The 10893-nt window shown below is 34.5% G+C and overlaps 1 protein-coding gene across 2 annotated transcripts; it reads right to left on the reverse strand.

The window, feature by feature from the left end:
- Window positions 1-2693: 2693 nt before the first annotated feature.
- On the reverse strand, window positions 2694-10594 carry LOC112769155 (ethylene-insensitive protein 2.2). Of its 2 annotated transcripts, XM_025813595.3 has the most exons (9): window positions 10458-10594; window positions 9471-9841; window positions 9098-9354; window positions 8578-8664; window positions 8373-8483; window positions 8089-8301; window positions 6479-6664; window positions 3637-6390; window positions 2694-3278 (listed from the first exon to the last, which is right to left on the reverse strand). In XM_025813595.3, exons 3-9 carry the CDS (start codon window positions 9344-9346, stop codon window positions 2895-2897), a joined length of 3984 nt encoding a protein of 1327 aa, XP_025669380.1. In that variant the 5' UTR covers window positions 9347-9354; window positions 9471-9841; window positions 10458-10594; the 3' UTR covers window positions 2694-2894. The 2 variants fall into 2 exon arrangements, with proteins under 2 accessions (XP_025669380.1, XP_025669378.1); XM_025813593.3 differs by having other exon boundaries at window positions 9098-9841; window positions 10286-10591.
- Window positions 10595-10893: the final 299 nt, after the last annotated feature.

Raw genomic sequence — 10893 nt, forward strand, 5'->3', positions numbered from 1 at the left:
TTTATTAAAAAAACAAAATTGATATTATTAATTATTAGCATATATTTTTACTAATTTTAATTTTATTTGGAAGGTTTTTCAAAAAAAGGAAAATATAATTATTACTATTAATGTTTAGGGTATATTTTTAACAAATTATCGTTTATATATTTAATAATAAAACTGGATTTTTTTAGTATTTAATTATTTATTAAAAAACATAATTAATATTATTAATTGTTAACATAAATTCTTACTAATTTTAGTTTTATTTGGAATGTGTTTAAAAAAAATAATTATTAATATTAATGTTTAGAGTATTTTTTAATAAATTATCATTTATATTAAATATTTAATAATAAAACCGAATTTTTTTAGTATTCTAATTATTTATTAAAAAATAGAATTAATGTTATTAATTGTTAGCATATATTTTTACTAATTTTAGTTTTATTTGGAATGTTTTCTAAAAAAAGAAATTCGAATTATTAATATTAATGTTTAGAATTATTTTTAGTAGATTATTGTTTATTTAAAGTATTTAAAAATAGACAGAAATTTTTTAGTATTTTAATTATTTATTATTAATTTACAATATATGTTTTTAAATAATGATTGTAAAAGATTAATCATCAGTAATTAAAATATAATTATCATTAACAGTTTGTATGTTTTTTTATTGTAGACTTAAAGATGAAGATGAGAAAACGTGACATCACACGTGCTGACGAGCATATTATAAAATATCTTTAACATTCTGTATATAAGTAATTTTTGTGTTTACTGTAGTGTTTAATAATTAATAATTAAGTTAGTAACTAAAAATTATTAGGATTTGAAATAATTTAGTAATTATTAATTATATTTGTTATTAAACTGAATATTAATTTAGTAGTAATTTGATAATACTAAACAGAATTTTCTCAGTTGCATATTTAGGGAGTAGTTAACTTACATTTATACGAATCTTAACTTCAGATTTTTTTTCTTGTGAACAATGCATTTAGTCTGTAAAAAGCTACCTTAACAAAGATTGTGACGAAAAGATTGCGTGCTCCTTTCAATATTCTGTTAATACACTCTACTAGGTTGGTGGTCATATGACCTCAGCGATGTCCATCATCATATGTCAAGACATACTGCAATCGAAGGATATTGTCCAACCACTGATTATAAGCTTCCCCCTGCTCACATCATTTTTGGTAACGCATATTGAATTCACACATTATTTTAAAATAGTCTATGTTGACAATATTTGTAAGAATCGAATCGGTGATCAAACCAGTTAGGTTTTATTAGTTTAACCGGTGAGTCATTAATTGAACCAGTAAAAATCAGTTATATGTAAAAGTCAAAAACCTAAAATTAAAATTTAAAATACATAACTAATATTTTAAAAATAATTAAGTTTCAACAAATTATAATCAACAAGTTATAATCCGATTATTATTAAATAAGTATATAAAATTTCAATTTTTTTATGACAGATTTTTTAATTTTATTTTTATATTAAAATATTTTTATATTTACTATATTATTATATATTATATGTATCTATTAAAAAATAATATTAATAAATATCATATAATCATAAAAAAATAATTATATTGTAATTAATAAAAATATTTAATATTTTTTATTTATACATATTTGATAATATTTATATTAATAATTATGAATAATAAAAAATATAATTAATTTAAATATAAGTGAATATAAAATTAAAATAATATCTACAAAATTATTGTACCATTTTATTATATAATTAATAATTAGCATATTAAATAAAAAAGAATAACATAGCTTAGTGGCAATTGGAGCATGTAGTGTAAGGAGGACTTAGGTTCAAAGTCCAAACACATTTACATCAATTTTAGAATTTTCTTTTGAGTGGATCGATTGGACCGGTTTTTCACCAACTTGACCGGTTTTTAACCTTAAACGATTTTTAAATTGGACCGGACCACCAAATACTAACAAAGTATTTGTGACTCTTTTTAATACTTGATTATCAATACATTGGCAAAGTATATTCTTAAATTTTTCATATGTTATTACAAAAGGAATAGCATCACATGAATTTTTACATACAAAATTTACACCTTCAATGTTTGAAAAAAGATGTGATCATGTGACCATTATAATATATTTTCAAACTAATACCTCTCTCCATTTTTATACTCTTACTCTCTCAAAAAAATAAAACACTCACACTTACATTCAATCTAACAATTCGTTCTTCCTTTTATAATATTCCAGTTATACTTTTTTAATCTTAAAAATATAATCCGTCTCCCTTGTATTGATAATATGCTCTCTATGTATTGTGATTTTAATATTAAACTAATACAATACACCCCGGCGTGTTGCTGTAGCTAAATTAATTAAAAAAAAAACGGTACAACAATTCGCCCCCTTCGTATTCTTAGCTCCCCAGATATATTCAAAACACCACACCATCCAATAATGGAACATTATACCAAAGCTTACCATATATTCAAAAAAATTAACCAGAAAAAGAAGCTATTTAAGGTCTACGTGTTTTCCGGCCGAAAACCAAGACGTGTTCTGGAGAACAGAAAAAAAAAAAAAAAAAAAGCGTCTAAAATTGTTTTCGTTTTCCTTTTTTGTCCTCGCAAGTTGTTGTACCCAGCTTTTATGCAGGACAACGCAACAAAACAAATAACATGTCTGACCAAAATGAAGAAAAAACATGAAACTAATTTCCCATCTAGCCAATTTTTCTTTGATTTCGCTGAAAATACAATTAGATTCTTTGCCCTATGTGTATATAACATTACAAGGATTATGATACACAGATGGAGACAGATCACTCCGTGATCTTAGAGCATGAGCTGCTGCACAATACTCATAAAACAGCCGAAGGAACACTGATTTTATTAGATTCAAAAGTACTACAAGTTGTTGTATGGTGCCGAAGTGGGCATCTTCCGCAAACCGGTTCCTTCGTGAGTCACAACGGCTTTGTTGGATAGCCTTCGCTTGTACCGTTTGAGAACAGATGCCAGGTTTTCCTTCCCTTTTGGGAAAGCCACATCCCCGGCTGCAGTTCCTGTACGTCCTTTCCGTGAAGAGATCGCCATCTCCACATCCTTGATCAGGTCAAGAAGCGTCGATGCTGTTGTGCATTTTCCGCGGCCTGGTTTCGAAGTAGGGGGCAGCATCATCCCGTTAGAAAGTGGGGGGCTGGACTTCTGTTGATGTGATGCTGGAACTTGAAGGCAAAAGCATGGGACCAAAGGACCGCGAGGCTTCGAAAATGCAGGATCAACAATGCCCTGCTCAAAGCACCAAAAAAGAATGTTAGTGGCATGGAGAAAATTATAAGCAGCGATGAAGACATAAAAAGAAAAAGTTGATGACACTGCAAAGGACGCCCACAATATCATGTCTACATTACCGATGACTGAAAAAAGTATAACATGTACAAGCAATTTATCAATATGATCAATCAACGATGATCGAATGAACCATAGATGCATTTCTATCTCTTTTTTATTATTTATTTTTCGCCGAAGAGAGGGAAGAGACATCATCGCAACAACTAGATCCACTTAATTTTCAAATGTGAATGAAGAAAGCAGCTGAAATATGTTTAGATTACTCGAGAACATGCAAACACGTCAAGACATTTACCTGGAGGCGATTGAGAACATAGGTGTATTTTCCCCAAAGCTCTGGCCGGCTCTCCATAAGAGAGAAATTTAGAATTCGATGGATACACCACACCCCAAAGCTTATTATTAATTCTGATCTCCATATACATCCCTCCCCACAGTTAGGAACCGAGGACACCAACAAAGTAGAGGAATTCGCCTCATTATTCTTCATCAAAGAACCAGATTTCCTATCAGAAGAACATTTATGAGCTTCACCCACATGGTTTCCCGGATTCATTTCCCTAGTCTCAATTTCATAAACAAATTTCTCCCTTGCAGCTACACGATCAATCAGATCCTCATCAACTCCATCGTTCTGGCTAAACAGCCAATCTGACCCCTCCAATTTTAAGAGCTTCACAATGCATAGTCTAAAAGACTGAAGAAGTTTTCTCTCAATATCCACAAATGCAGTACTTTCTTGGGGAATATTATTAGGCCTACTTCCGACACCTTCCATTCCACCGTTATGAATTTTATCAGCTACCCCAAATTGCTCAAAAGGCTGCCTAGACCAGAGGGATGCAGTATCAAAACCAGAACTCAGCTGTGAAGAGAGTGCCTCTCTATAGACTTTTGATGGGGACAGTTCATCAAAAGCCAAAGGAGCACCAGCTCTTGATTCAGAATTTGAGTATAATGACGGTTCATAAGATGTCCTACTTGCAGAAGATCCATAGCCCACGGAACCATCCCATGGAGCATTCTTACTGGCTGCATAACCAGCCCTGTGAGGGATGCCATATCCAGAAATGTCCGGCAAGCTGTGGTATTTCTTAGCATTACCTGAACCGACCATGTTGACTGCAGGTCCAGAAGATGAATAATCATAACAGATCCTCTCAGATTGTAATTGGCTATTTCTAGAGGCAGCTACATTATGGAACCCTGGCGGTTGGCCCACACCTAAACCGTTACTGTGCAACTTCTTCGCCAAAGCATATGCAACTGAATCCCTGTAGTTCGTATTAGCTATGGAAGCGGCTTTCAATTGTGGCAACTCCATTGGACCATTTAAGTTATCCAAATTTCTCCCTTTATCAACCCGGCTAAGATAGGATGGAGTTTGATAGCCATGTATTGTTGCTGGCTGATAATCCCAAGACTCAGATGAAGGCAAATTACGCACACTGGAATAGCGTCTCTCGCCAGAATCACCAGATGAAGGCAAATTACGCACACTGGAATAGTGTCTCTCACCAGACTCGAGGAGATTGCGGCCAGAGTTCTGTACATACGCATCTAATAATTGCATGGAATTCGCATGCATTGAAGAACTCCTTTGAATACCATATGAAGACTCCAAGCTACTTTGCATCCTACGCTGATCGGAGGTGTCATATGGACTGGAGTTGAGTACACTATTGGAACGGCTACCTCCAACAGATGCTAAATAATCAGGATATTCCTTTCCAAAGGAATCTATTTTCTGCATGGAACCAGTGAGCCTTGAATCTGATCCCATTGCTATCAAAACATCCAGCTTCTTTGCCCTTGCTTCTGTGGTTGCTTGCCCATGGAAATCATAAAGTTGCCCCCAAAATTCATCAAGAATAGCAGCTAGCTGACGTCTTGCTGCACGCCCTAAGCCTGCTAATTTTGAGAGACTTCCAATGCTATTCCCACCTTCTTCACTCTTCCCACTAAAACTCCTGAATGACGGAGGGCCATCTGATGTTGTAGATAACGGACTTGCGGAGACCACTTTGGATGATTCTTCATTTTCCCATGAGTCTCCATCATCATCATCATCCCTTTCAGCAGTCGAATCTTCCCCAACCTCCTCAACTGGGGCATTACTTTCTATTTTTATAGTTTCAGTATCTTCCATTCTAAAAACAGAAGTGTCATCAGTTACCATTGATACTGCTTCTGACTCTGATTTGTAAGCCAACTCCTTAGTAAGAGCTTTAGGAGAACTAGGAAATGAAGTAATAGATTGACTCTCCTTTACAGCAGTCACATGGAGATCAGGCTCCAGTACAGTTTCAGGTAAAGTAGAATGAACCGGTACATCTGTGTAGTCCAAGGTCCTTGCTGGAGCTGGGGTTGGCTCCCTCAGCCGAGCACCTGCATCTCCATGATACCTTGTTTCAGCAACATTTGATTCCTCACCAACGACAAATGGATTTGGCACAGCCTCTGGCACATCTAAGTTCCATGCCTGAGCATCTAATTGGACACTGGCAGATCTTAACGGAGTGGCAGCCAACCATACCATTAAACTTAATGATGCAAAAGCAATGGTAAGAATAAATAAATACGAAAGAGACATACCACCCCCTGCATTCCATCTCAAATCACCCACCCAATCACTACCGCCAAACATCATTTCAACAACAAAGACAATATTCAAGCCAAGCATACCAATAAATATGATCAGTGCCAAAAGTTCCTCAAACTGAGACATCTTGTGTAAACCCATTATTGATCTAGACGTAGCAACTCGGAAAAGGGGGATCACAGAAGATGGAAGTTGCAGAGCGACCAAAACCTGAGTGAATATAAGTAGCTGGTACAATCCTTCAGCTCCTGAACTCCAAACACAATAAAGTGCAGGCAGAACAGCAATCACTCTAATTGTAGCATAATGAAGCCAACCTGGAATATCCAATTTTAGGAAACTCTGCACAACTACTTCTCCACCAAAACCCCAATTTAATGCTGTCATTTGATTGGAAAGAAACAAAATGAGAAAAAAAACAGACAGAGCTACCGGGTTACGCAACACCTGCAACAAGAATATTCAAATTATATTCGTTAAGAATGTGCAGATAACAGGATGCTTGCTGTAGGTAAATATTCTGAAGTAAACGAACCTGTTCCATTGGTGATAATGCATCCTGAAAAGTAAGCAAAACAAGGCCCATAGCGTGGAACTCATTTGCTGAGGTGCTCATCAAAGCATTATTTACCAAATAAAGACAACTGAAGACACATAAGATAGCCCAAAAATGGTTATGACATAAGGCATCCTTAGAAATGTTTGTTGGTCCCTGATGCCACTGCAGAAAAGTAAACGTCAATTCAGATTGGCAAAACTAATAACTGCTAACAATATGACGTTGAACATGATGCACAATATTCCCCCCACACCTAAGCAACATAAAACTTCGTCAAGAAAGCTCTACCTTAACCAGGAGACTGCCATATGGCTTATAAGAAACATAATTGGGAACAACATCTAAATTCTGCATGCAAAGACCAATACCTTCAGAATTAGCAATACATTTTTTCCTTCTTTCTTTTGACATGTAGCAAGCAATAAGATCATTTCTTCTCCGAGAAATTACTGATTAATATTCTTTTTTCTTTCTTTCTTTTTTTTTTTTTTTTTTTTGATAAAAAAAGAAATTCATTAAAATGAGGAGAAGCAAAATACAAAAAGTGGGGATAAGAGATCCTCTACACAAAAGAAAATAGATGCTAGGCATCTAATCCTATCCCATAATACTTGCTTGTTAGGAAGTAAGGGTATTTTTGGAAATCCTGTTAGAGAGAGAAAGAAAAAGGACTATAAGAAGGAGAACGAGTACTAAAGTGCATTTCTTATAGACACACACACATAATGATACCAGAAACATCCTTCTAATATGGATGGATCAAACTACACTGTAAAAATATCAAATAAAACCCCTCTGAAAACAGAAGCTACAAGGTAAGTAACATTGTTTAGATGAATCATTGGCTCCGACAGTAACATTGTTAAAGAGAAACTATAGTTAATGCACCTTCTGTTAGAACAATGCCAGCAAGTCTAGAATCAGATCATGGTACTAATAAAAATAATAATAAGTCAAGTCAATATAAGAGCCTATTTTGTGAATGACTTCAACATCAAAAATAGATCTAGCAATTAAGATGCAGTTTCATTTTAAGTTAATTCCTGCTGTATGTCTACCAATGAGCCAACTTCCAAACATGTAAATATCAATCTAAACTCTAAAGCACTGCTGTAATTGCATTTATTTCCCCTCATACGGATACTATTAACCAAATATCGTAACCATACATGACAAAACAAAGACAATGTAATTTGAGGGGCAAGAACAAGCAGTCAAAACACATTTTGCTTTTGACCATTCAAATTAGCAAACGTTTAAACATTGACCAACATAATGTTCAAAAATTCACTAGATAATGCATGAGGATGTAACATTAGTGAGATAAAGTCTAAAGGACTCAAAATTCAACAATTTTGTCATAGGTTTGGAAACACATTAACTAATGGCCAGCACTGCCTAAAGTGCTTATCTCCTTAGGCGTAAGATTCACTGAAGATAAGACATCTACAGTGGGGAGGTGATTGTCTCTCAAGCCCACTATCCTATTACAAGAGGCAGATATTTCATATATATCAAAAAAAAAAAAAAAAAAACAAGAGGTCCAAATATCTCCACGGGTATGGTAGAATGAGAGGGAAACATACCTGTACAATTGAGGAATGAAGGTAAAAGTTGTGAGGCACAAGAGTTGCTCCCAGAAGACTCATTAGCACAAAGGCGCTCTCCCCGCTCAGCTTTATTTGTATTCCATTCACAGATAATGGATTTTCTGGTCGGTTAATAAGTAACCCAAGTACAACAAGAACTAAGACAAAGCCTGCTATATATTGGCCTAGGATCTTGGCCTTCTCAATGTCCTAGGCAAAGAGAAACTAGTAAATACAATTGATTAACAAAGGTTGGTAAGGACACAAGGAATAATACTTACAAGGAGGACAGCAAGAAGTAGATGAAACACAGCGCCAGTGGCAGCAAGAAAAACACAAGTAAACAAATCCCACCCAAAAATAAGATTTAATCCTTGTGCCATTCCCAAGATCTTGCAAAACAGGTAAAATAATAGTTTCAGGTCAATGAACTTCTTTGCTGAACCAACCGTTATGTAAAAGGTTAATCTTGGGTAAGAATATTACCATGTTAAGGTCTAGCATAATCACTGAAAGCTCTGCTTGAACCCCAAGAAGCATGCATGTCCCTGTATCATACTCGTCGCTGCAAATCTTTTGAGAAAGAAAGTAAAGTTACTCTACATGGAACGTACCCTAAGTGTCCACATGATGTTTAATATGAACTTGCCCAAGTAAGCATGCATGCATGACCTTGCTCATATTAGGCTTGTCTTAGAGAATGTATTGAAAAAAAAGGAGCTCGTGGAGGAAACAAGTCTTATGTTTAGGTTCAATTCCTCTTGAAAGTGACATATAATGACAGCCTTCAAAGTTAAAATTTCCAAACATTTAGCTATACTTTTTACAGGTGTTAACCAGCATGGTGTTGCACTAATAAGCATAAAATTAAACAAATAAGTCGTTCAGAAAAAAGTTAATTTCAGGCTATAAAGCAGTGCAGCTGCAGAAACTTCCAAAATAAAAGCTGAACAACATCAAAGAATTAGAATAGTTTTTAAAAACCCCAAAGAGGATGAAAGGAAACCTGAGCAAGATCTCTTCCAGTGACTAGACCAATCCTTGCAGATATATACTGACAGAAGATAGCAGCAAGATTGAAAATTAGCATAAAAGCCATCAGATCAAACCCAAAACGTGCACCACCTTCAACAGTTGCCACCCACTTTCCAGGGTCAACATATCCTATTGAAATCAAAAGCACAGGTATAACAGCAGGAAGCGACCGATGAAGGAAGCCATGCTGCTGGTTAGCATTCAATCTCCCTGCTTCCATTTTACTCTCTGATATCGTAACACCAACAATAAGGCGACCGCAAAAAAGGCAATACTCAGAGGAATGCTATCAAGTAGCGAAAACACTCACTGCACCAATGATAATCATATAACTGCAACTTAACTATATTCATATGGAAAGACGTCATCGCCTACATGATAACGATCAATGCGGTAGCAGCTTCACATATAAACTACAACCAGCCAGCTGATACATTGATTTGCAAACAATTCACCAAAGTGGATAATCCTTATATCCCTGCCGTTGGCCTAAATTATTTAGACAAAAGCTAATCATCATCCAATACATATTTAGTTAGTGTTCCAGATCAAGTCAACCCTGATATACAATCACAAAAATATTTTACAACACCCCCAAATAAATATTTCATTCATGAACTCATCATGACCAAAAGTGAATCCAGTTCGCAACAAAGCTGACAAAGAAAAGACCCACAGATAAATTCAATCACTTCCTCTTCAATCTGCTTGAATCCTGCATCAAATTGATTCAAAAACAGCATTATTACCGTAATTAAAAAATGAAATAAAAAATAAAGAATAGGTGCAAAACAGAGGAATAAACCCAGCAACGAAGAAAGCATCCTCGTCACGATTTTATTACATTAAAGGTTCCAGGAATGCAAAGCACAAAGTGACACTAATGCGTTTTGACCCCCCAACAAAGTGTCAACAAATTTAAAAAGAAAAAAGGAAGAAAAAAAAAAGAAAAGAGAAGGATGCAACGAAATCTATATGAAGAATTAGCCCCCCAAATAAGCACGTCAGAATCATAGCAAAAAATCTTGCAGCATCGAAGCAGAGTAAGAACAATTAAAACCAACAAAATATAACAGCAGAGAATCAGAGAGTTATCAGCTCCAAAAAATCTAAAATGAATAAATGAAGAAAGAGAAAGGGGATAAAAACAAAACCCTACAGTGGAAAAAGCTCAAAAGCAGCTCAAGTTTTTGAAAAAGATAAGAACGAAAAGGGGAACGTAGACTTGGATCTGATGAAGCAGGTGATAGAAGAAAACAGTTGCACAAATTTCAAGGGTTCGTATATAGTTAACTAGTTAGTTAGGGTTCTGAAGAGAGGAAAATCTATACCCTCTTCTTCAGCTTCTTCTTCTCTTTTTTTCTCTTGTCTCAATTTCAAGCGCTCTCTTCTTTCTATCTGTATCTATTTACTCCTACGAAGTAGATCTCACTCACTCCCACGAGACCATCGCCATCGCATAATTGTGATTGTGATTATTATATATATTAATATATTATTGTAATTGTACAAATTATAGTAATTGGAAATTGGATAATTATTCTAAACTTTAAATAAATTGTTCGTATTTATAAAATATTTTTTTTGTATTAGTCTCTATAAAAAAATTTTCCGTTTTTGATATCTTATAGAATTGAATTGAATTTAAACTTGTCTATAAGTTTATCATGATTATTTAATACTTCAATTGACAATGTTATAAAATACGAAGTTATTTATGGATGATGATGTCATCCGAGTAGAAAGATTTTTGGGGCAAGCTTCAAT

Source organism: Arachis hypogaea, chromosome 18 (assembly GCF_003086295.3).
Source record: "Arachis hypogaea cultivar Tifrunner chromosome 18, arahy.Tifrunner.gnm2.J5K5, whole genome shotgun sequence".
NCBI classification, from domain to species: domain Eukaryota; kingdom Viridiplantae; phylum Streptophyta; class Magnoliopsida; order Fabales; family Fabaceae; genus Arachis; species Arachis hypogaea.